General features: G+C 40.2%; 2 protein-coding genes across 14 annotated transcripts in view; both read left to right on the top strand.

Moving 5' to 3' along the window:
* LOC109409965 (lateral signaling target protein 2 homolog) overlaps positions 1-26,844 on the top strand; it is a 490,530-nt gene that overhangs the window by 382,440 nt on the left and 81,246 nt on the right. The gene's annotated exons all lie outside the window — the stretch shown is intronic.
* LOC134288566 (uncharacterized) lies at positions 15,231-24,362 on the top strand. 4 transcript variants are annotated; one of them, XM_062853785.1, is made up of 3 exons: positions 15,231-21,674; positions 21,766-21,843; positions 21,941-24,362. In XM_062853785.1, exon 1 carries the CDS (start codon positions 15,319-15,321, stop codon positions 17,464-17,466), a length of 2,148 nt encoding a protein of 715 aa, XP_062709769.1. In that variant the 5' UTR covers positions 15,231-15,318; the 3' UTR covers positions 17,467-21,674; positions 21,766-21,843; positions 21,941-24,362. The 4 variants fall into 4 exon arrangements, with proteins under 4 accessions (XP_062709769.1, XP_062709771.1, XP_062709770.1 ...); XM_062853787.1 differs by having other exon boundaries at positions 21,919-24,362; XM_062853786.1 differs by having other exon boundaries at positions 15,231-21,843.

Here is a 26,844-nt window from a genome sequence, read left to right as displayed (position 1 = left end):
ATCGTGTGTATTTTTTTTTATTTCGGTAAAGCAGGGCCCACTCTTCCTGTAAGACGATATCCCAACGAGCTCTAGAGGACAAAAAATACGAGCTCCGGCCAGTTCTTGTTTGACTTTCATACCGTTCTGAAGTATCCGGTCATGTGTGAAGTATTACTTTAATTGGTGATTTGATTTAGTAATTAAGTAGTGACATAAGTAGGAAAGACTTCTGGTATTGAAAAGATTGTTTAAAAGTATTCTCCAGTGGTTCCTGAAGGATGAATTTGCTCATGGATAAAATTTTGCGATATCGAATCAAGGTAAGCTAAAACCAAAAATTACCACTCGTGGACGTAGCAGATGCACTCAATTGTTCCTTTCTTTAACTGAAATAATGCATAGTGAAGCCGAACATAGACCAAAAATGGACAAGATTTGAAATATGTATTTCATTAGGTTTACATGGAGATAAGAAATGTTCTGTGGATAGAAGACAGACTTGGTGATCTAGTGACTATTACTTCTGATTCGTATGCAGAAGGTCCTGGTTCAATCCCTGGTCCGTCCCTTTCCTCCTAGTTTTTATCTTTCTAAGTATTTTCTCCCTGCTCTCTACTTTTACAACTCACGTACATTCATATGTTGGTTCATAACCATCACCAGAACCAGAAACGGGTTGAAAAAAGTGTATCAGATAACGCATACGTGTAATGCAACCAAGTGAACTGTGCCGCATCATGTACAGACCCGAGCAGAAGAGAATATCAAAATAATAACAACGAAATCACAAAACCTGTTTTTAAATCTGGGTTTGTTATTATTAACTTATGAAGGCATCACTGTTCCATAGCATATTCTGTTGGGCAATCTTATTTTGTTATGATCGTGCTATTGGTATATTTTCTTTAAATTACATTTCAATAACATGCTTTGTTACAGCACATGTTCAGTTATTATTGTGTCATGACTGTGCAAATATTTGATCATTAATATTACAACATAACAAACTTTGCTATCAAAACTACAGCATTTGAGATTTACGTTGTTCACAGCATTCCGTAAGGCACTGTAAGGGAAAATATTATTTTGTCATCAGTTCGTCTTCTTTCTGACATTACATTTTAACTGTGACAGAGTCAACTTATCAACCTTTTGTTTTATAAGCACTTTGAAAAGTATACCTGTTTTTATGCCAGTTTCAGTTAGATATGAGTACGAATATAGACAGTGTAATAGAGTGTTAGCCATTTTATAAAACGTTTTTGATCAGCTGGTGGAATTCAAGGACGAAAAACACATTGTCGACAAAAATATCAAAAAAGAAAAAGAAAAAAGATCTCTTAGAAGAACCTCATTGATTATTTTTAGACATTTTATTTTTATTGATTTCACTGCAACGAGCCCACTTAGATTTACTTGGATAAATGTGTCAAAAAATTAGGTTTCAAATCATCGGTAGTTTTTTTATGTTAATTTGTTTGGAAAATATATGAAAACTATTGTTTTTCTCTGTTTTCGATAATATATCGCTTGCGCCAACAATAGGCGTCCCAATTATGAGTGAAAAATTTAACAATATGTAGATCATATTGTTGCGTATACCATTGAATTCATATGAGATTTTGGAGTTCCTTTCCGCAACAGTAGGTACAAAGCAAATCTTGTTTTTAGATTGTTATCAATAACTTATTCATATCAAAATTTGTTATTGAATATTTTACTAATTCGCTATTATTAAGTTGTTATTGAAACTAACAAAACATGTTATTAAACTGGTCTTCAAGGAACATTTTTTGTTATCATTTTTGTTATTTTGCCGCTTATGACAGACAAGTTTATAACATGATGTGTTATGTAAATAACATTAAAATAAATCTTTCCGTTACTCAGTTATTTTGCCAAAATAACATATTTTATTATGCTGTTGCTATTCCCTTCTGCTCGGGGAACAATAAGCACATAATTCTATCTCCTTATGCCGCGCATCCACGCACCAATGTGTGAACCCTCTGAACCCCCTAACACTCCGACATCTGCATGAATTTGTGCAAACACAGAGGTATATTCAGTCTCAATTTCCAACTCCAGATATCTATGCAGTGGGCCAAGTTCTTGGACATATTCTGAGTAGATATCTAATTAACATTTCCTTTCTATCCCCGCTGATTGTAAGAACCTGGCCAGGTGTCGCGAGTTCGTTAAATGAAAGGTTTGTCAAGTCCCAGGCAACTTTTCTGGCGCATTAAACGTCTCTATCGACAGCCACCCCAGGATGTGTACGGTCGGCTATGCTATGTTACACAGAGGTATATTCAGTCTGCTGTGGATACAAGCGATGGTAATTATAACTTCCTTATCCTTTTCCACATTCATCTGCAACCTGACGTGGCAGCCGCTATTGTCGCCTAAAAATAGAAGATCATCAACACTCACACACTGAAGATGCCTGCTAGTCCCCGGTAGATATCTCACTGGTTCCTTGTGTGAGAGTAGCTGGTCTGGAGAAACATCTACTATGGATAGACAACATGATCGGAGCAGACAAAATCTATCCCAACTAACAATCGCAAGCCACAAACAAGCGTGCAAGCTGAATTGTTGCTTTATAATAGTAATGATTGCTGAACTAAACTTATGCTTTACACATTACTGTACAAAAGTTTTTTCAATTGAAAAAGTAGCCAATGTTCACTCTTTCGTATCGGTATTAACACTGATAATTTAAAACGCATTTCAAGAGTTTAATAAGCTAAGGATAAGGACTCCGGAGATATTTCAAGAAGCTGCAGAGGATTAGGCAGGTTTCAGAGGCGTTTTATACCTATTTTTGGAAGGTTTTGGAAGGGTACATTGAGTCCGAGAGGGTTGAGGGGGGTTTCGGAGGCGTTTCAGGAAGTTTTTGGGGGTTCCGGAGGATCTCAGGCATGCTATTTGACTTGCAGTAATTCCTGTACAGACTAGTTTAACAAGACCTTTTTTCTGCTTCTTGTCAAGCTTTTGTACAAATTAGTACATGCATCTGTATAATGTGCTTTTGACAAGTCGAATAAGCGCTTTCGTTCCACTATACTTCGACTCAGAGTACAGGATGAAAAAGACGTGTTTTTTACTGAACAGCAGCTGAAGTAATGTGTTGTTTAATTGTTAACCATTATTGTTCTGTGCTAACTCACCACTGCTGAATAGGAGGCGAAGTGTGATTATAGCCCCGCGAAGTTTATATTTTTATTTGAGTGCTTCAATTCAACATCTCTACGATGGTGCAGATAGAGAGGCATGCGACTGGCAATCGAATATTGATTTAGATGAATTTATGTGTAGTTATTATTTCATAATAGTAGTTCAAAGCATAAGTACCATTCATGAACTCTCGTGGAATTTAAAAAAAATGCCATTTCATTTATTATTACATAATTATTTTCAAAGGTTAAGTCGCGGTAGATGTGAACAAAAAAACTAGATGTTTCAGGGTACTTTTAGAAGCGTTTCAGAGAGCTTTCAGAAGCGCTTAAAGAGTTGTCACGGGTCTTCCGGTCATTCCAGGATGTTTCAGGAGGGCTTTCAGGGCTGTTTTAATGAGTTTCAGGGCGTTTCAAGGGGTTACAGGAGATATTGAGGAGGTTTCAGGTGCATTTCAGGGGAATCTAAGATGCTTTTAGAGCCAGGTGGGCTTTTAGGAGCGTTTCAAGGCGTTACAGAAAGTTTCAGATGCGTTTCAGGTATTTTAAAGTGGTTTTAGCAGGATTTCGGATGCATTTCAGGAAGTTTGAGAAGCTTTTCGGTGGATTTCAGAACCATTACAGAGGCATTACATATGAGTTTTCAGGGGTTTCAGATCCGAGCTGGTGAATACCAAACTTAGGTATGCAAAACCCAATACCAACAACGTGAATGAAGTATTAAGAAGCCCTGCATTAGAGGTTAAATACCTAAAATAGTTGGTGAGTATTCCATGCATACCACGTGAATTGTGACTTCAGGTATGACAAAACCAAAATTATAATCAGCGATTTTTATATACAAATAGTGATTTTTCCAAAATTGATTAATACCTCAAGCAGTCCTGAATACCAAACCAATAACTCGTTGAGGTATTTTGCATCGATGTCTCAATATCTACACAACACCACAATAAACTATTTTAAATACCAGGACAACTGACCAACACCTTGTCTTGGTATGATACCTGATTTTGGCATGCTGCAGTTACGTGTCAGATATTCGTTCTTACTCGGGGAAGGCTTCAGGTGCATTACTGAGGTCCGAGGGGGTTTTAGAGGGATTCCGGAGACATTTCAAGAAGTTGCAGAGGGTTAGGCGGGTTTGAGAGGCGTTTTACAGCCACTTTTGAAAGGTTTTGGAAGGTTACATGGGATCCGAAGGGGTTAAGGAGGATTTCAGAGGCGTTTCAGGAAGTTTTTGGGGGTTTCGTGGGGTCTCAGGCACGTTATAGGGAGTCTGACGGGATTACTGGGGGTTCTGGAAAATTTTGAAGCCCCTCGAAACGCAACTTAAATCTCCCTGACACGTCCTGAAACACATTGGTACGCCCTTAAAAGCCCAACTGAAACATCAAAGAACTCCCCGAAACCCCCTGAAATCCCCTCAAACGCCTCTGAAACCTCCACGAAACGCCTCGTAACCCCTTGAAACGCCTGAAAAGAACGCCCTCTCTCCTGAAACATCCTACAACCCTTTGAAATCTATAATCTAACATCTATCGTGACTTGACTGGTTTTTACGACCTTTTTTTTCTTCAAATAACGCGGTTTTTTTACGCGGTATCATTGCCGTCGTAAAAAAAAAACTTCTGTGTATTTGTTTTCAGTTTTTGCTGAGAATTTCGCGAAGAACTCAGCCCTATAGGTAGCATATCAGAAAGTTGGGGTGTTTCAGGGCCATTTCAGGGGTATTCAGGGGGTTTCAGAGCGTTGCAGGGTCTCAGTGAGATTTCAGGGAAATTTTGAGGCGTTATTTTAAGGAAGTTTTAATATCTTGTCAGAGGTTTTTCCTGTGAGGTTTTCAGAGCCGGTCCAGGGAGTTTCTTGGGGTTTCAAGGAGATTTCAGTAGCGTTTTCAGGTAAATCATGGGGTTTAAGGTGGTAACAAAAGTTCAGCTTATTGGACACAGTGGCTAAACTTCCCTTACAGGAGAGGAAAAAAATGGTGGTCTTATGGCTGTTTCAGGCGGTTTCCGGAGGTCTCAAAGGGGTTCAGGTGGCTTCAAAAGAATTCAGCGGTGTTGCATGTACTCACAGAAGAATTTCATGAAAGTTTCAAGCCGTTTTAGGGTGTTTCAGGAGTGTTTCAAGTCATTTCAGGGAGTTTTCAGGGAGTTTGAACGGCCTCAATGGAGTTTTGAGGCCGACTAAGGGTGTTTCATTGGGTTCCAAGGGGATTTCAGTAGCGTTTTAGGGAATTTAATGCGACCTGACCTTTTGGCCTTCGACCTTTTGTCCTTCGAACTTATGTCTTTCGACCTTTTGTCATAGATTCAGAGCATTATTTCACAGTGACTGGTTTTCTATCTGTATAGAAAACCTAGTGACAAGTAATAACACTAGTTTACAGCATTTTTGACCTCGGTAAGCTCATGATCATTTTCAGTGTAGAATCATGCTCTGAGTTCGAAAACGTGAAGGAAAAAAATTACAATAGAGCGGAAATTTTTTTGACTTTTGGTTGATGATTTGAAATTGATTTTTGTTCTATTTTCAAGCAAAGTTGCTCCCTTCATACATCTCTATTTTTGTAACCAATGCACAATGGTCTACGAAACAGATTTAAGAGGAAAGATGCATTCAGTGCCTTCAAATGATTTTCTAGATTAATATGGTCTTCTACAAAGATGTTCCAAAAAATAAGGCCCTCTTTTCAATACACATGAAAATTAGGGTGGTCCATATTTTCAAAGAAATTGGGAACCAAACTTTTTTATTTGCAAGAATAACTGTATACATTCTTCGGAAAAGTTGTAGATCTATCAATTTTGAGCAAGTTTGCTGAAGACACTTTTTATGTAGCATTAAAATTGATTGATCTAGAGGTCTTTTTCTGAATAAACTTAGGGTGGTTCAAGAAAAACCGGTTTTCTGGCGTTAACATTTTCAATTTCGATTTTTCATCAAAGCCGCCCAAGAAACACTTGTAGAGCATTTGAAGACGCGTCGTTTCGTGTGCTGAGATGGTCGTTATCTCTTTTGGTTCAAAAGTTACAGGCATTTTTCTTAAAAAATCATAGTTTTTAAAAAAGGTATTATGACGGGTTGGAACAAACATAAAAAATATTTTTTGCCCGCATTCAAAAGAAGAAATGTTGTTATAAAACATATCAAAAAATTAGAGGGGTGTTATTTTTGTAACTCAATTGAAAAATACTTGAACAGTGCCTATTTTTTCTAGAAAATCGTCAATATCTTTTGAACGGAATGACGTAGCAACATTCTCAGCGCACGAAAATGTGCGTTTTTAAAGCTCTAGAAATGGTTCTTAAACAGCTTTGATGAGAAATTTGAAACAAAAAAGATAAAGCGGTTAAACTGTTTTGACCAAATTTGGAGCATTTTCCCATAGTTTTCATAGGGTGACGCTAGAACAAATCGTTTTATTGCTTTTTCTTTTTTGTTTCAAATTTCTCGTCGAAGTCGCCTAACAACCACTTTTCGAGCTTCCAAAAACGCGCATTTTCGTGCGCTGTGAATGTTGCTACGTCATTTCTTTCAAAAGATATTGATGATTTTGTAGAAAAAATAGGCACAATTCAAGTTTTTTTTTCACCTGAGTTACAAAATTAACACCCCTTTAATTTTTTGATAAGTTTTATGACAAAATTTCTGCTTTTGAATACGGGCAAAATGTATTTTTTATGTTTGCCCCAACCCATCAGAAACCCTTTTTAAAAAACTATGATTTTTTTTAAGAAAAACGCCTGTAACTTTGAAACCAAAAGAGATGACGACCATCTCAGCGAACGAAACGACGCGTCTTCAAATTCTCTACAAGTGTTTCTTGGGCGAATTGGGAGATGAAATTTGTGAAAAAAATCGCGGTCTGGTGGGATTCGAACCCACGACTCCGTATTCGCTAGACCGGCGCTTTAACCAACTAAGCCACAGAACAGGTAATGGAGTCGTGGGCTCGAATCCCACCAGAACGCGATTTTTTTCACAAATTTCATCTCCCAATTTGCCAATTAGCAACATTTCGTGCCTTCTTAATTACAAGTTTTTCCAGTATGTTTCAGACATACCAGCTAATCTGATAAAATGCCAGTAAAATGGGCAATATGTATCATTGTTTCTTGGGCGACTTTGATGAAAAATCGAAACTGAAAAAGTTAACGCCAGAAAACCGTTTTTTAACCACCCTAAGCTAATTCAGAAAAATACCTCTAGATCGGTCAATTTTAAAGCTACATAAAAACTGCGTTCAGCAAACTCGCTCAATATTGATAGATCTACAACTTTCCCGAAGAATGTATACAGTTATTCTTGCAAATAAAAAAGTTTGGTTACCCATTTCTTTGAAGATATGGACCACCTTAATTTTTATGCACATTTTAAAGAGGGCCTTATTATTAGAGACAACTTTGTAGAAGACCATATTTGCCTAAAAATTCATTTGAAGGCGTTGAATGTATCTTTCCTCGTAAATCTGGTTCGTGGACCACTGTGCAATGCTCCGAATGTGCTGAAATTTTCACTGTAACTGGCTAGCATCTAATATTTTAAATATACGTTTAGAAAGAATTTTTTAATTGTTTTTTTCCTTCTGAAAAAATACATATCTTCATTATTTTTTGTGAATTTTGCTATATGTTATGGAGATTGGCCTATATAATCACTAATATCTTAAATACCAATAATTTGATGCAAAATATATGTTTAGATGATCGAAACATATTTTATTCAGCTTTCTATTTTTGCAAAAAGATTGAATATTCGTTGACTGAAACGCAAAATATTTTAATTTTAGTAAATTCCATATTTTTAAAAACTGTAGAGCTCGATTTTCAGGAAAAACTCAAAAACTGTTCTACTTAATTTTTTTAATAAATCTTGATATCCAAACATAATTCTGCATCATAAATTTTGGTCGTTTATAGATGTTCATGACTTTCGTTTTTTTGTTAACTAGTGTAATTAAATAAATACCATGTGGCAGGTATTTCGCATGAAACTTCCAGAACTATTTCTTGTGGAATCAATTATGGCAAGGTTCCGGAGATCTCGTGCTGACGCGCTTTCAAGTGGCATCAAAACATAAATTACTGAAGAAAATGGAGCCTCGTAACCGTACGATTAGGGTCACCAAGCATCTAATCGTACCATGCTATGGGCTGCGGGTTCCATTCCCACTCCGGGTGATGTAATTTTACATGAGAATTCTCCTGAACTGCTGGTGCATGCTACGTGTGTCCCTTGACTAGTGCAGCCTTTGGCTGAAGACGGTGTCCGCGTCTTTTATTTAAATCTCGATGGATTTTTTGAAACTTATCATTGAATAAAAAGATGATGAATGTCCTTGATGAGATGTATAAGTGCTGACAATATGTTACGCCGAAATCACGCTTTATGACCGACTTTTCGAATATGTAGAACCACTGTGCATACATGAAAGCCACATGTTTCCAACAGTTATTAATGAGTCTGTGGGAAAATAATGGGAATACTTTTGCGGGACATATTTCATTCGATTGTGTGAGACGACGACGACCATTGTAAACCATTGTTGACTGCTTTTGTAGTCAGATAAATTCTTCCTTTTCTCTGAAGGTATTTCTTTCTCGTGCTGAGAATGGGCACCATTCCAACCAGCATCAACAGCAGCGATCCACCAAATTCCAGCATTTCTCCACTGCAAATACAATGACTCGTGAAAAAGACCTTGCCCCATTGGAGTTTGTCGCACAAAAAGTGATGCAGTTTTCCCCGTTTCGATCTCATTAACATGCGTTCGAATGTGGATTACTCCGGCGCGCGGCGGCGCTGGGTAATTAATAAAACATGGCCTCCAGGTGGCGTTGGTCGGTCGGGTTCGGTACGGGTATGTGCGGTGTGAATTCTGCCGTGTGAGCTCTGTCACCTCGCCTTGGATTTTAAAGTTGTGCTGCGTTCCGTTGCCAGACCAGCCAGTGCAGTGATGGGGGCGTATCAATAATGTATGGATCGCATTTTTGCGCTGTCGTTGTTTTCAATGAAGGAATTTTGCTTTCAATTGGCGCCAACCATAAATCACACGGGACATGCTCCACCCCCGCTGCATCGACTGGCTGGCTGGCTCTAGCTGGTTGGCGTCTCTGGGGTGTCAATTTCAATAACACGGCCGAATATTTTGTTAATTAAACGATGTACGGATGTATGGACGAATATTGGGGAAAACTCCGTTTTCTTTTAATACAGGGGATAGACAAAATGATTGGGACAGGCAAAATTTTCCCTTCTCCAAAAAAATTCAAATGGCTGTAACTTTTCGAAAAGAGCATCAAATATTTGTGTATCAGAGGACAAAATTTGAAAAAGATCGGACTATAATGCATGAAGTTATAAGCATTTTAGAATTACTCGATAGCCAACTTTGAGATGTTATATCTCCGGATTCAATGAACCGAATGCAATGAAATTTTGACCATTTATGACTTATTTAATGAGCTTTGAAAAACTTTAGACATAACTTAAAATTCTTAACACGGAAAAAAATTATAACGATTAGATTATTTTTCTAATAAAACACCAAATTATCTTAAATTTCAACATCGTTTCAAAATTCAAGATGCTAATCATAGTTCATTTAAATTCCCTGTCATTGTCTTGAATACAGATATGCTTTGTGTGGTATTCTAACTCTTCAATATTAACTAGCCTTATATCATCGAGATCAATTACTAGAAAACACACTTCTTTTCACAGCCCGTGTGCTCTGGCCTCTCGTCTCTTCGGTCCTCGACCCACAACTGTATTCGGCCTCTCGGGCACTCTTCTCAGGATGCCACATCCTCCCCTTGCAAGAATGTGTGAATACTAGGGATAAATTTTTAATGGTCTTTCAATAAAACTGCAACATAAACTACGACACTTAGGTAACCTTAGAAATCATTGTAACTGATACCTCTTCTATGTATAATTATGTAATTCATCCGTTCATATGTTTATAAATGTGACTATCCATGACTGTGATAATTTAACGCCGATCTATTGTAATTTTCTAATATTTAATCTGTTTACTTCTCCTATGTTGCCCACCAGGCTACCTATATATGTGGCTTTGCAAGCTGACGTTTGAAATCCTAATTCATCTCATCCTTTTCTTTCCCACAAAAAAAATTCAGTGTTCTGCTTTCATTTCCTTTCGTTGTCATTCCTTCCATTTGGAAAACTGAAATTAGTCACTTTATGCAAAGGCCCTTTATTTAAATAATGTCATGGAACTGATAAGAAATCATAATTGGTTCATTGACTCTCCGACACATTTGTTTTACTTAGCCTCGGAATGAAGAAAAAAAAACTCTACTACTGGTCAAAGCCATAAAGCCTGTAACACATAGCGTCCATTCCGTCGAGGTTTGCGTTTTTATGTGACAGTGAAAATGGGAAATCTGTCAAACTTCTGTCACGCAAACGTAACCATTTAGTAAGGCACTTAACACTGAAGTGAAAAGGCCACTAAAACAGAATCGTATAAGTTGATAAGTTTCCACAAACCAAATCTCTCAAACTTTCGAAAGAAATCAGGTATTTCTATTTTTTTAGAATAAGCACACAAAATATACTGAGAAATACATTACGGTTAATATGTTACCAACAATTGAAATTATTAATCCACCAAAGAAACAAAGTTTCTAGAAGACCTATTCCATTTGGCAACGCGTACACTGCGAGTCAAAAAGTTTAATATTTCGAAACTCAACCAATGGCTTTTAATAATAAACAGTGTACACAAGTATAATCAAACTTGCATCTTGTCACTTCAATTTGCCTATTCTAATATGTTACTGTACGACCACCGATAGTAGCTTAAATTCGTCTATTGTTTTTCGCTATACATAATTTTGCTAATCCACGTTCCTGTCGCCAACCAAATATTCCCATGCGAGTAAATTTATAAAAAAAACAAAGGTCTTTAGCTTGAGATTGAGCTTGAGCTTGATTGACCGCCCGTGGATGCAAAAAAAATGCAAGTAAGTAACAAAAACCATCCTTTGAATTTGAGAAATGGTATTTGCACAAGCAAACAGGTGCTACATCTACCGCACTTTAACCTAGAAAATGCTATCTCCATTCCACAAATACGAAATTAGTCTATGATTTTACCGTCCAGCATCGGTAACCTATCTTTAACACAGGCGCATAGTTTCAATGCGTACCACGGCGAGAAGAAGAAGAGGACTGTAGTTCGCAGTAACCTGACTCCAGTACACAGTGGTGCGTTGCTGAACAAAAGGCAGCCAAAACCTCTTACTCATAACTCCCAAAAACGTATGAAAATCACGATATCTATCGCAAGTTTCCAACAAAGTACATCTTACACCAATCGAGAGCACTGGTCCTAAGCTTACAAAATCACACAACCCATCGCAAGCGCAAGCATCCTACTACCTGATAGTTCCAGATCAATTTTGACTAAAAAACGGGTAACTTTCAAGAATAACGAAGGATTTCAGGCAGCTTTTTCGCAACTTAAATTCCATACATGTGATCTTTACATATCTGCGAACAAAGTCTTCAAAGCAAATATCACAGTTCAAGAGGCTGTCAAAAATTCAAATTTCAATGAATCAATCTGAAATTTTGAATTTAGACAGTTGAAATATTTGGGAAACTGACAAAAATATTACATCTACATTAAAAGCATTTTCATTTTTTTTTTGGGTTTCGAACGCTCTCGCACCACTGTGCAGCGGGCAGATCGTCAGCTGAGTGACTGGCGCTTTCCTCCCCCGGACATCAACAACCCAACAAAATTTTTATGCTTAGGGTAAGAAATCAAACTTTGAACTAGTCAAATTGTAATCTTAATTTGAACCATTTCAAAATTCATTAAAACGACGTACTTTTCAGGCAAATATTGTCCCGAAAAAGATGTTAAACAGCTTTCCGTAATATACTATGTGGAGTTTATGTCACCGTCGAATGTTATATATTACGATTATTGATTATTTTCGGTGAAAACACACACTAAAACTCGATTATACATAACGTTTCGGCCTACTCAACTTCAGCCATCATCAGATCTGTAAAATTTATTGCGGTTTCATTAGTATTTTTACAAACATTTCTTACATTCACAATTTTCTTTGATACCCACATTTACTGCATCAATCGATCACCACCAGTGTGGTTGCAATACTAACCCCCCTTTCGCTGCTATGTGTTGTGTTCTGCTACTTCGTGTTGATCGTTTTCGGGGTCGTTCGTTTGTTGTTGGTGTGTGCGTGTGGTTCGGCTCCGAAGTTTGCACACTAGGCCGTTGTAAGCCGAGTCGATCCCTCCACATTCGCGCTGCATGTTCACTGTTCGTGCTTCGCCTAGCAGCTTGATGTGGAAGGCCTCTGCTATCGTTCTGCTCGCCTGGTTTTCGATTTTTTCCAAAATCTCCGTTTTGTTGAAATTGAAATTGTGTCCTTCGTCGATATGGTGTTGCGTTAATCCCGTCTTGGCTTCCTTTTTCCTTATGTTCGTCCTGTGTTCGTTGATTCTGGTTTCGAGCATTCTTCCGGTTTGTCCCACGTAGACCTTTCCGTCATTTGTGCCGCAAGGGACGGCATACACAACATTTTTCGTTCTTTGTTTCGGGATGGGATCCTTTAGTCGGCTGAAGACGGTGTTTTTTATTTTGTCTCGGGTCTGGTATGCCAAACTTATGCCGTGTTTGTTGAGAAGCTTTGACAACTTCTCGCTTAGACCCGGGATATACGGCGTTGACACGTACTTTGTCTCCTTTTTCTCCTCCCTTTCTTGTAGGCTGTTGTAGTGTCGATCTGTTCTGTATTTTAGCATTTTCGCAACAAACCAAGTTGGGTAGTGGTTCTTACGGAGAATTTGTTTTACTATGTTAATCGTGTTGTGTCTTTCCTCTGCATCCGTTAATTTGATTGCTCTGTCTATTAGCGCTATTGCCGTATTGCGCTTATGTTGGAACGGGCTTTCCGAGTTGAAGTCCAAATACCTTCCATTGGCTTGTTTCGGCGTCCACACTTTCACGATTTTTCCATTCTGCTTGTGCAGTGTCATGTCCAGAAATTTGAGTTTCCGGTTCTCCTCCCTTTCAACCGTGAATTGCAATTTTTCATGAAATTCATTGAAAGTTTCTACTATTGTTTCAATGTGTTCGTGTTTGGCGATACAGAAGCAATCATCTACGTAGCGTCGGTATACTTTCATCGTTATTTGTTTGTTCTCCAGCTTCCTCATGCTTTCCTGTTCTAGGCGCTCCATAACCAGGTTTGCAACGACTGGTGAAAGTGGGGAGCCCATCGGGACGCCGAAGTTCTGTTTGTAGAATGTTCCTCTGTATGCGAAGAAAGTGGATTCCAGCACCAGCTTAACCGCCGCGACGAAGCTGCTCTTGTCGATTGGTGTGTGATCTTCTATCTCTTCCCATCGTCGGTCTATGCACTCTAACGCGTAGTCTACCGGCACGTTGGTATACAGCGATGTGACGTCAAGCGAGAACATTGTTTCATCCTCACTGATCTGTGTCCCTGATACCTCGGAGGCGAAAGTGAAGCTGTTGACGACATGAGCTTCAGTTTTTCCAACAATTTTCCCAAGGATGTCCGATAGATATTGGGCTAGTTTGTATGTTGTGGACCCAATGGTCGATACCACCGGGCGCAACGGTCTACCTTGTTTGTGGATTTTAGGTAGTCCGTATATACGAGGGGGGTGGCAGTTGGACACATTCAACCTTCTGTGTGTCCGGCTGTCGATGTACCGTCTATCTTTCCATCCATCCAAAATCGACTTGATCTTTCTCGCGATCCTTGCTGTTGGGTCGAAGCGAATTTTCTCGTAGGTCTCGGCATCTTGAAGCATGCCCTCCATTTTTTCTTCGTATTCCTCCGACGACAATATCACTGTCTTGTTGCCCTTGTCAGCCTTGGTCAGTAGTATGTTCGGATGTTCTTTGAGAAATTTTCTGCTTCTTCCTACATCTTTCGCGATCCATTCTTGTTGGTGATGGCGGGGTTGGTTGTTGTAGTTGATGAAGTTGGACATCGCAGTTGCTACCTCCGCTCGGATTTCCTCAACGTTGTCTTTGTTCTTGATTGCTCTGTCGATTTCGGCAACTGTCTCGATGTATGGAAAATTTCCTCGGTTCGGTACGTTGTAGTTCGGCCCAAGCATCAATGTTCGTTCCAGGTAGTCTGGTATCGCTGCTTCAGTCGTGTTTTCCACCCATTCCGCCTCGTAGCTCAGTTCCGCGACTCTCTTTCTCTTAAGGCACTCAAGTTTCTTGATTTCTTTATCCTTCGTGGTCGCGTAAACTCTCACAGTTTTGTCTTCCACCATTTTCTTAGCGCGCACGAAGTCCTCTCGCTCTAACAGTCGCTCCAGAGTGTTTCTAAGATCGGTTTTTGCTTTCTTTGTTCTTGCTACCGTTCTCTTGCCATCGGCTATCAGCTCACTGATTAATCGGATTTTTTGCTTGGTTAACACTTTCTCCATTTGTCGGTACGATTCTTCATTTTCCAGGTTGACGTGCACCTTGTAGTTTAGGCACACTGGTATAACCTTGCATTTCCGGCAATTCAGTAGGAACTTGATGTGGTTGCTAGATTTCGCTAGCTTGATTGATGTTCTTTGAAACCGCTGCAGCACATCTGCTGTATGGCTGCCATACTTTTCTGCTACTTCTCTCACAAGATGCATCTCCCTTCCTTAATCAAACGTTTTCACTATGTGGAGTTTATGTCACCGTCGAATTCGACGGTGACATAAACTCCACATAGTGAAAACGTTTGATTAAGGAAGGGAGATGCATCTTGTGAGAGAAGTAGCAGAAAAGTATGGCAGCCATACAGCAGATGTGCTGCAGCGGTTTCAAAGAACATCAATCAAGCTAGCGAAATCTAGCAACCACATCAAGTTCCTACTGAATTGCCGGAAATGCAAGGTTATACCAGTGTGCCTAAACTACAAGGTGCACGTCAACCTGGAAAATGAAGAATCGTACCGACAAATGGAGAAAGTGTTAACCAAGCAAAAAATCCGATTAATCAGTGAGCTGATAGCCGATGGCAAGAGAACGGTAGCAAGAACAAAGAAAGCAAAAACCGATCTTAGAAACACTCTGGAGCGACTGTTAGAGCGAGAGGACTTCGTGCGCGCTAAGAAAATGGTGGAAGACAAAACTGTGAGAGTTTACGCGACCACGAAGGATAAAGAAATCAAGAAACTTGAGTGCCTTAAGAGAAAGAGAGTCGCGGAACTGAGCTACGAGGCGGAATGGGTGGAAAACACGACTGAAGCAGCGATACCAGACTACCTGGAACGAACATTGATGCTTGGGCCGAACTACAACGTACCGAACCGAGGAAATTTTCCATACATCGAGACAGTTGCCGAAATCGACAGAGCAATCAAGAACAAAGACAACGTTGAGGAAATCCGAGCGGAGGTAGCAACTGCGATGTCCAACTTCATCAACTACAACAACCAACCCCGCCATCACCAACAAGAATGGATCGCGAAAGATGTAGGAAGAAGCAGAAAATTTCTCAAAGAACATCCGAACATACTACTGACCAAGGCTGACAAGGGCAACAAGACAGTGATATTGTCGTCGGAGGAATACGAAGAAAAAATGGAGGGCATGCTTCAAGATGCCGAGACCTACGAGAAAATTCGCTTCGACCCAACAGCAAGGATCGCGAGAAAGATCAAGTCGATTTTGGATGGATGGAAAGATAGACGGTACATCGACAGCCGGACACACAGAAGGTTGAATGTGTCCAACTGCCACCCCCCTCGTATATACGGACTACCTAAAATCCACAAACAAGGTAGACCGTTGCGCCCGGTGGTATCGACCATTGGGTCCACAACATACAAACTAGCCCAATATCTATCGGACATCCTTGGGAAAATTGTTGGAAAAACTGAAGCTCATGTCGTCAACAGCTTCACTTTCGCCTCCGAGGTATCAGGGACACAGATCAGTGAGGATGAAACAATGTTCTCGCTTGACGTCACATCGCTGTATACCAACGTGCCGGTAGACTACGCGTTAGAGTGCATAGACCGACGATGGGAAGAGATAGAAGATCACACACCAATCGACAAGAGCAGCTTCGTCGCGGCGGTTAAGCTGGTGCTGGAATCCACTTTCTTCGCATACAGAGGAACATTCTACAAACAGAACTTCGGCGTCCCGATGGGCTCCCCACTTTCACCAGTCGTTGCAAACCTGGTTATGGAGCGCCTAGAACAGGAAAGCATGAGGAAGCTGGAGAACAAACAAATAACGATGAAAGTATACCGACGCTACGTAGATGATTGCTTCTGTATCGCCAAACACGAACACATTGAAACAATAGTAGAAACTTTCAATGAATTTCATGAAAAATTGCAATTCACGGTTGAAAGGGAGGAGAACCGGAAACTCAAATTTCTGGACATGACACTGCACAAGCAGAATGGAAAAATCGTGAAAGTGTGGACGCCGAAACAAGCCAATGGAAGGTATTTGGACTTCAACTCGGAAAGCCCGTTCCAACATAAGCGCAATACGGCAATAGCGCTAATAGACAGAGCAATCAAATTAACGGATGCAGAGGAAAGACACAACACGATTAACATAGTAAAACAAATTCTCCGTAAGAACCACTACCCAACTTGGTTTGTTGCGAAAATGCTAAAATACAGAACAGATCGACACTACAACAGCCTACAAGAAAGGGAGGAGAAAAAGGAGACAAAGTACGTGTCAACGCCGTATATCCCGGGTCTAAGCGAGAAGTTGTCAAAGCTTCTCAACAAACACGGCATAAGTTTGGCATACCAGACCCGAGACAAAATAAAAAACACCGTCTTCAGCCGACTAAAGGATCCCATCCCGAAACAAAGAACGAAAAATGTTGTGTATGCCGTCCCTTGCGGCACAAATGACGGAAAGGTCTACGTGGGACAAACCGGAAGAATGCTCGAAACCAGAATCAACGAACACAGGACGAACATAAGGAAAAAGGAAGCCAAGACGGGATTAACGCAACACCATATCGACGAAGGACACAATTTCAATTTCAACAAAACGGAGATTTTGGAAAAAATCGAAAACCAGGCGAGCAGAACGATAGCAGAGGCCTTCCACATCAAGCTGCTAGGCGAAGCACGAACAGTGAACATGCAGCGCGAATGTGGAGGGATCGACTCGGCTTACAACGGCCTAGTGTGCAAACTTCGGAGCCGAACCACACGCACACACCAACAACAAACGAACGACCCCGAAAACGATCAACACGAAGTAGCAGAACACAACACATAGCAGCGAAAGGGGGGTTAGTATTGCAACCACACTGGTGGTGATCGATTGATGCAGTAAATGTGGGTATCAAAGAAAATTGTGAATGTAAGAAATGTTTGTAAAAATACTAATGAAACCGCAATAAATTTTACAGATCTGATGATGGCTGAAGTTGAGTAGGCCGAAACGTTATGTATAATCGAGTTTTAGTGTGTGTTTTCACCGAAAATAATCAATAATCGTAATATATTTCCGTAATATAACCTGATAACATGGACTTTAAAAGCATTGAAAAAAGCGTTTTTGTCATGAAAAACAGGCAATTGAAAAATCACTGTGATTTCACCCATTTCCCCCAAGAGAAAGCACATTTTCGGTGCACTCGTACAGCTTATGCATTGTATCACACGCAATATGTGAACACGTCAAATGAAAGCCTATTTATCGTAGAATCGAACAACCGAATAATATTCCGCATTATTTGTCATAAAAGTATCAAATTTTAGTAATTTTTACTTGGAGACTGTTATCTTAAGTTGAACCATTTGTAATCTAACTTTGAACTAGTAAACGGGGGCGAGCTTCTAGTGTTGGCCTGTAGATTGCGCTAGTGGTTGCTTTGTTTACTCTTGGGGGATGAAAAATCCAAATTTAGTTTCCAAATTCCTAAAGAATTTCGAACATTCTGAGTTGATATTCCACTGCCTAATGAAATATAGGTATGAGAATTAACAGATTCATGTGACTTTTCATTGTTTAGCATGGAATTGGCTGTTTTGTGAGTTGCTCGAGCTGCTGCCGCCGGTAGTTCAAATTAAGATTAAAATTGGTTCAAATTATGATTACGATGGTTCAAATTAAGATTAAAATCATTGTTGATGAAATATCAAATATTTCAATGAAATTCGGTGCAAATACCAACTTTTTACCATTTAACAGAAAGCTTATACCCGTGGCTTTCATGTACATACGATTTTGCCGTAGTAAATTGTTTCCATGCGGGAGAAAAAATCACTTAAATTTGCACTGCTTCAGAAAGCCGCAATTTGGTTCAAATTTTGATTACCTACCCTACAACCTCTTACAACCAATCACAATCAGCCACGATCCAAAACATCGTGAGTACCAGGCGACACACACCTCAAAATCTATCTAGTGAAGTTTGTAGTTCTAATGTTTGAGCAAACAAGTTTTGCGTAGTTAATTTTTTTTTTCAAATATATATCGGAAATTTGTCTCTCATGTGTGAAGACACATTTGTTTTTTCTTTCAAACTGCAAATACAAAAAACTGAAACCTTTCACAAATTAACGAGCTAATCGTATAGAATTGATTTGTTTTAGCATGCTCGTACGCGTGCCGCTGCCGTTAGTCGTCGCTGACTTACTGACCCTCCTCAAACCGTTGCAAACTCGCCGCACACATATCAATGCATAAATAGAATGACGCAAAATAGCGCGAAGCTTCGGTTCAAACATCATTCACTCGCGCCGTTGGGCCACGTGTTTCCAAAACAGTGCTGCCAAACAAGTTTCTATTACATTATTTGCAAAATAAGAAAATAAAAAAAACGGTAAAGCATAAAAGAATGCCGCATCTCTTATTTCCAGTATATTCTTACCCAAATCGCTGTATATTTATGCGAAATAACTTGCTTACATAAAATGCAAATACATATCTGGTGTTCTTGGTTTCGGACCATTTTTTTTTCTCAAAACAATACTCCTTTCTACACTAACGTTATCTTTTCATGTTACATTCCCTTTAAATTAATTTAATAATGTTTTTTTTAACTGTTAAAAAACTTCACAACTTTTTTTATTTCTTTTTATCGCTCAGTCTATTAGCCTTGATCTGACTTAGCTTAATACTGATGTTGGCCTTGGGCTGAACCCGGCTCAACTCCACAAAGCATGGCAATGAGTTGAAACTCTACGCAAGCTTTTTTTTTTTAACTGTATGGTCATGAGCGATACTCGAATACTCGACACAATACTTTCTTCCAATTCATAGTTCAAACTGCCTGCTAATGAGCTAGCATTCGTTTTCTGCACTGTTGCATTGGCCATGAGCTTCACTCGGCGCAATGAATATGTTGGCCATGGGCTTGACCCGACGCAACATTTTAAATGCTTGGCAATGAGCTGAAACTCTACGCAAGCATGAATTTCTCTGTTTTCACTGTATTGGCCATGAGCTATACTCGACGCAATACATATGTTGGCCATGGGCTTTACCCGACGCAACATTCAAAATACTTGGCAATGAGCTAAACTCTGCGCAAGCAATTCTCTCCACTAAGTAGGAAAATATATATTTCTGGCAACAATTCCACATGAAGAACTCACCCATCTTACCATCTCACCCTCTGCCAAGCTGATACTTTTCGGCACCATTCTCGGAACTCACTTCAACCACAACAAAAATTCTCTCATTTTATAATTTCAACTTTTTTTATGTTTTCGCACCATAAAACTATTGAAAATATCATGGCAGGATCGCCAATGTGGTATTCTAACTCTTCAATATTAACTAGCCTTATATCATCGAGATCAATTACTAGAAAACACACTTCTTTTCACAGCCCGTGTGCTCTGGCCTCTCGTCTCTTCGGTCCTCGACCCACAACTGTCTTCGGCCTCTCGGGCACTCTTCTCAGGATGCCACACTTTGAAGGAAAGTAACAACATACGCAGCAATTCATTGAAAAAGTAATGGGATGCATATTAAAAATAGACCAATTTACTGAAAAATCATAATATTAATGAAAATTTTTCTTTTGTAAATAATTTCAAGTTGAGTCAAACGTTTTTCAGAGCTCATTATGTAAGTCATAAATGAACAAAATTTTATTGCAATCGGTTCATTGAATCCGGAGATATTACAGCTCAAAGTTGGCTATCGGATAATTCTACCTTTTTCTAAAATGCTTATAACTTCGTGCAGTATAGCCCGATCTTTTCCAATTTTTTTCCTTTGATACACAACTAGTTGATTAACTTACAGTGTAAATTTGAGAATATTTGATGCACTTTTCGAAAAGTTACAGCTAATTGGACATTTTTTGAAAAATGAAAATTTTACCTATCCCGATCATTTTGTCTATCCCCTGTATCTTATATACAATGACCCCACAATTTATGGTTTTGCAATGACCATCATGTAGCGCTTTTTTGATTAATTTGCTGATTCAGAAATAGTCGGGTACTAATATACTTGATTAACAGCGTTTGCCGAACTGATATTCTTGATTTGAGTTCGATTGACGATGACTTACTCCAACTTAGGTTGGACGAAGCAAATGCTTTTAAAGAATTTTGACTATTTGAATAAGAGTATATTGCTTTGCCTATTAGGTACCTCTGCTGATGGCACTTCACGTATGCCAAGATTTCAGTCTGAAAGCGATGCAGTGTCTACCAAATGAGTAAAAATTATGTAAAGTAATGTTCCAATTTTATCACGCCCTCCGCGCGTCAGTCCTTATTTTTTCATTCATTTGCTGTTCTATTTGAGGGCAAGTGTTTTCCCTCTTCTTCTGAATGTTGAAGGCGCGATTAGGTACATTAAACAGTAGTCTTGGCTCACGAACTACCCCGAATTTTCTTTAACAGTTGCTACTCCAGGGAGTTTCTTAAGAGATTTCTACATTTATTCTTCTCCCTGAATTACAAAAAAAAAATAAAACTCCATGCTCAGGGTGACGGATTCGATTCTCAGTCTTCCTTGATTTTTTTTTTTGGTCACAGAGTATCTTCGTGTCTTTCACGGGTGGAAGCTTGGGAGTCTTTCTCACACACACGGGAAAAAAATCGTTGCCGGATCCATGACTAAAATGTTATGAAATCATAAAGCTTGTCGCTTCATGATATTGTAACTACAAGTCATGATATCGTGACGTAAACAACGATTATCATGAATAATAATAACTGATTCCATCAACAAAAGCCATGGCCGTCAAAAGCGTTATGAAAAAAATAAGCTCGTTTTCTTAAATTGAATACCATAAAGCATAGTCATGGTAGCATGGCTCTGAGTCATAAAACTATGACGCTGAGTCATCTCATCCAGACGCTGAGTCGTATAAACATAACGCAGAGTCATAAAATCATGAATCACAACAAACGAATTTGGGCACTGTAAGCGTTACGCAAACCCTCGCACAGAATCACCTACGCCATTTTTGTCACTTCTGTCAAGGCGCCTTTTGTGAGCGGCAGTGTTTTCCGGTGAGATTTTTTTTTTGGTTTTCGATAAAGTGTATTGAATTGTTCTTACTTAAATAGTAGTAAACTATATAATTATTGAACTACATTCCAGAAGTTGAAAGTGAAAAAACTCTATATTCCGGCACAAAACTCCGGCCAGCTTCATCAGCAGCAGAACAATCAAGCTCACGTAATGATTTTATTACTACTAACAATTTATACAATTAGGCCTTGCTTTATTTTATTATATATATATTTTTAATAGAAATCTTTTCTTTTCTATGCAGACGGCGGGCGACATGGAACATAAAATCAGCACGCGCTTGGATTTCCTTAAGAAAAAATTCGAGAACCTTAATTTGCAGCCGCAAATTGTTTCGGTTGGGGCATCGCGGGGAGAAGGAGCAGTGCTCGTTATTTTCGGGGGAGCGGAGTACAAGGCAGACCACATCCTCCATGCCATTTGCATTTGCATGCAAGTGATATATGTTTTGAATCTCCAGTATGCACCAGACTGCAAGCCCCTCTGGATGTTCTTGCAGGCTCATCTGTTCAAAATCCCAGCGGTAGATCTACCCAAAAGCACCCGCGATTTACTGCGGGCTATTGAGTAGGTTGAAGGCACAATGATGAATAAATATTGACAAATACCAGAATCATAAAAATTACTTCAATATTCAGGAACCTTGTTCATGATTTCAGAGTGCGTGCTTCACGATAACATGACCTTAAATGCCACTTTGCACCAATTAATCCGATAGTATAAATTACAAATACTAGAATCATGCATACTGCTTTTGTTTTTATAACATTAGGTAATAAATTTAGAACATGCTTTATGATAACATGACCAGTACTACCATTTTTCGCAAATCGATCCAGTACCATAAATGACAAATACTTGCACCATGAGCAATGCTCAAGCTTTCATAAATTTAGTTCATAGTTTGAGTACGTACTTCATGATAATATGAACCGACTTACCAAATGTCACTAATAAAACTGGAACCATAAATGACAACTACTAGTTCTATGAATACCGCTTCTGGTTTTATGAATCTAGTTAATAGTTCTGGTATTCATGGGCATGATATCATGACTTAACTTACAAATTTTTGTCAATAAATATTAAAAACGTAACGCCAAGGTGACGTTACGGCAACATGAGTCATGAAATTATGACCTTTTTTTCTGGTGTATATTTATAACATGAAAACACACATTTTACGCGAAATCATGACTCATTTAGCAGGTTCCAAGCAGCGGATTTTTTCCCGTGCACCCGTGTGGATTACCACCTTTGGCGCTTCCTTCGGGGAGTGACCGGGCTTCAGGTCTCTAGACAGCTCAAGAGGAGGATGCCCAGGATGTGGAGGGGGTTCAACAGTGGGCTCTGTTGGATTCCCATAAAACGCCACACATCTGCAAGCAAATCCGTACAACCGACTTGGTACCGCTTCCAAAGTGCCTTAGCCCAAACACCCGGAGTGCCAGCCGGCACATTAGGATCGATGCCAGTAAGACCCTAACTATAGCAAACTGGCAGCACATGGACATGGACACGAGCAAGGAATACGTATATCCTACCAGACGCTACAAAGCCGACAACCGTGCTATTCCACTACCCTAGTAAGAATGGGTGACACCTATCCGAAACGGGAGTGGGCTAATGGTATGGTTGCCCCCGTCCCGTTAAAACCTTGGCAGGCCTCCAAGTACGTTCCGAACTCGCCACCCTAGCCGGTGAAAGTAGGCTCAGTTGAACATTCCTGACTATTGCCGATCTGGCTCTGAACACGGTTCCTCATAAAAGGATCCTCATCACCATGGGATCACGACGGCAACTACTTACGACGGGCGAAGATAGCGGCTTGGAGGGGGGACCCAACCAGATGGAGAAGAACAAAAATAACACCACAACGGAGGTAGCAGATGATAAGGAGGCGAGCGCATTCCTAAGGAGTAGTAGGTTGACACGATCGCCGGTAGAATCTTTCAGTATCGCGGCAACGGATAACAGCAGGTGGGCAACATGGACTCTTTGGACCAAAAGAGGTAACGAGTCAAATGTCCAGCGGTAGCACTATAGGAGGGCCCCCGGTGTCTATACCGAGCAGCAGCACCACTCAAGAAGGTTTATAACTTGCGACCCAGCCAACCACATATCGTAAATCATTGTGTGGAAAAAATCGTATATTTTCATATATTGAATCAGAATTGTATAATAGTATGTATATTTGTTGACAATGAATGCGTAAAATCGCATTTCATGACAAATTAAATTTCAATTGCGATTTTGTTTCATATAGTCGTCTCCGATCATAAAAAGTGCGAGATACTATCGGTAGGATCGCACAAAATCGGATAGAATCGTGAAAAAAATATACATTCTAAGTGTCAAGCTGCAAGTTCGCTAGCATCGTATATATGATGTCGTTGAATCGTGGAAATCGTCGCTTCACATCGTATATGAATCTGCTAAATCGAGCTTGCTACCTAAAGGTATGATGAAAATCGGTGAAATCGTATACAACTATAACAATGTTGTATATTGATCGTTTGCGTCACACTTGCGTCGTATACGAAGTAAATGAAATCGTAGAAATCGTATATTCATTTTTACAGTCGCATATGATTGTTACTGCACTTTTAATAGTCGAATCTTAATCTTGAAAATCGTAAATGGTTTTGTTTACATATTTGTATGATGGAGAAAAAGAAAAAAAAGTATTCATCACAAATTTGTATTTTTGTTGTTGTTGACACATTCCAACCATGGTAGCAATAATTTCAACCAAATATATAGGTTTTCATACTAGCAGATGACTTCCAATAAGTGATGTATAGATTCCTACAACGATGTGAATTCCGGGCCTCTTGCACGGCACCACTTTTTGTGCCACTCAATGCACAATAACAACGCTCTAACCGCAAGTCTCGCACCGTGTCATGCTAATTTTTATTCGTTTCATGCCATTCACTTTGAACTCTCTATTTTCAACTTGGCAATATAGCCAATAGAGATGACGCGCAGTTCTCAATCAAAGGACCTAAGTTCGATTCCCATTGAACACCAATTGTTTTTTTTATTTGAAAATCTTGAGTCGTATATTGGTACTCTCAATCGTAATAAGATCATGCCTAATCGTATATTTAGACGGATAAAATCGGCGAAATCGTAGAAATTTTTCGAGAAATCGTAAATTATGTTGGATGGAATCGCAGTAATCGTATATATGTTTCGATATGGCCTCCACTTTAGTATGTATATGCCTGTTTCGTGCATTGAATACGATTTCTTTGGTGCTATATATGTGTGACAATTTCAGTTGCAATTTCGATATAGCAACCAAATTGCTGGCTGGGGAGGCCCAAGGTGTCAATGATGGAGTTGAACAGGAAGGTCATCGAGCAGCACGAATACGTAAAAGGCCGTAACAACGTGCACACTGAGATCAAGCAAAAGGTGTCAAGCCTCAGGTATGCCATGTTGGAAACTGACCGCGAGATCTGAGACTGCTGAAAAGGCTTTGAAGCTGGCTTTGGAGCAGATTGCGGCGATGGTAGCATCAACCAAGTTACAGGAGACGCCGAAAGGGCGCAGAAATAAGAGCTCGAACAAGTGGGATAGATGAACGCCAGGCGAGGAGGAACGCCCGAAGAACACAAAGAATGTTCAAGGTAGCGAGGAGTCGAGCGACGAGAGAGCCAACAGCGATAGGAACGTCGTCAAAAATCGCAAGGAGAAGAAGAAAAATCAGTCCAAAAAGGAGGAAACGAAAGGGAACAATCGGATCGAAAAAGGAAGAAAGTCGGCTCGAGACGAAAGGAGATCCAAAGAGAACAGGCAAGAACACCGTCTTCCCCATCGAGGGAGACACATATGGGAGACGCCCTGCTAGTCAAGGCAAACGACCAACAGCGCAGCAATCCTCAAGAAAGTCCGAGAGGATCCGGAGTTGAAGGAACTGGGTGAGAACGTGGTGAGAACCAGGCGCACTCAGCTAGGAGATATGCTCTTTGCGCTAAAGAAGTTCTGTCTACCGAGAGCAGTTCGCCAAGTCATTGGGCGTCGTCGGAGATGGTGGGAACGTGAAGGCTTTGTGCCAGGAAGCAACGGTCAAATGCCGATACCTGGACGAGATCATAACAGTGGAGGAGCTTGGTCGTGATCTGAAGACGCAATGCGAATTGGGAGAAGATGTTCTAATGATCCGGCTGACGCAGGGGTACCAAGGCACACAAACAGCGATGATTCGACTGTCGGTGCCTACGGCTATCAAATTGTTGAAGGTAGGCAAGGTACGAGTTGGGTGTTCGGTGGGCCGTTGAGGGTCGCCACCCAAATAGCAAGGAGTGACCGCAAACGCGTGTTGAGATGCTTCAAGTGCATGGGCTTTGGACACATGTTGGCCAACTGCAAAGGCCCAGACAGATCTGAACAATACAGAAAATGCGGAGAGAAGGGACACTTTGCGAAGGACTGTTCGCATGCGCCAAAGTGCATGCTCTGCACAGCGGAAGAAGGAAACGTACATTCAACGGGTGGATACAAGTGCCCTGCATATAAGAAGGCGATCGCAGGCCAACAGTGATGAAGATAATGCAGATCAACCTGAATCATTGTGATACCGCACAGCTACTGTTGAGGTAGTCAACAACGGAAGCAAAGTGCGACGTTGCGATTATTGTAGAGCCGTACCGAGTTTCTCTCGGTAACAACAACTGGGTGACAGTAGCATGGGAATGGCTGCTATACATGTGATGGGAAGATTTCCTATTCAGGAAGTGATTGCAAACACGTACGAAGATTTCGTTATCGCCAAAATCAACAGTATCTTCGTAGGCAGCTGCTATGCACCCCCAAGCTAGACAGCGGAGAAATTCGATCGGATGCTGAAGGAGTTAGCCGACAAGCTGGTTAGACGTAGGCCAGTACTGATCGGCGGAGACTTCAATGCGTGGGCCGTGGAGTTGGATAGCAAGCTAACCAACGCAAGAGGTTACAGTCTGCTGGAAGCACTAGCGAGTTTTGAGGTACAACTGTGCAACGTTGGCACCGTAAGCACGTTCAGGAAAGACGGACGGGAGTCGATCATCGACATTACCTTCTGTAGTCCAACGCTAGCGAGCAACATGAACTGGAAAGCAAGCGAAGAGTACACCCACAGTGATCACCAGGCGATCTGCT

The sequence above is a fragment of the Aedes albopictus genome, chromosome 2 (genome assembly GCF_035046485.1).
Source record: "Aedes albopictus strain Foshan chromosome 2, AalbF5, whole genome shotgun sequence".
In the NCBI taxonomy this organism is placed as follows: Eukaryota; Metazoa; Arthropoda; class Insecta; order Diptera; family Culicidae; genus Aedes; species Aedes albopictus.
This window is presented reverse-complemented; position numbering and strand designations above follow the sequence as displayed.

Bases quoted from the DNA above. Each gene is read 5' to 3' on its own strand.
- LOC134288566 (XM_062853785.1), top strand. From the start codon at position 15,319: ATGGTGGAAGACAAAACTGTGAGAGTTTACGCGACCACGAAGGATAAA.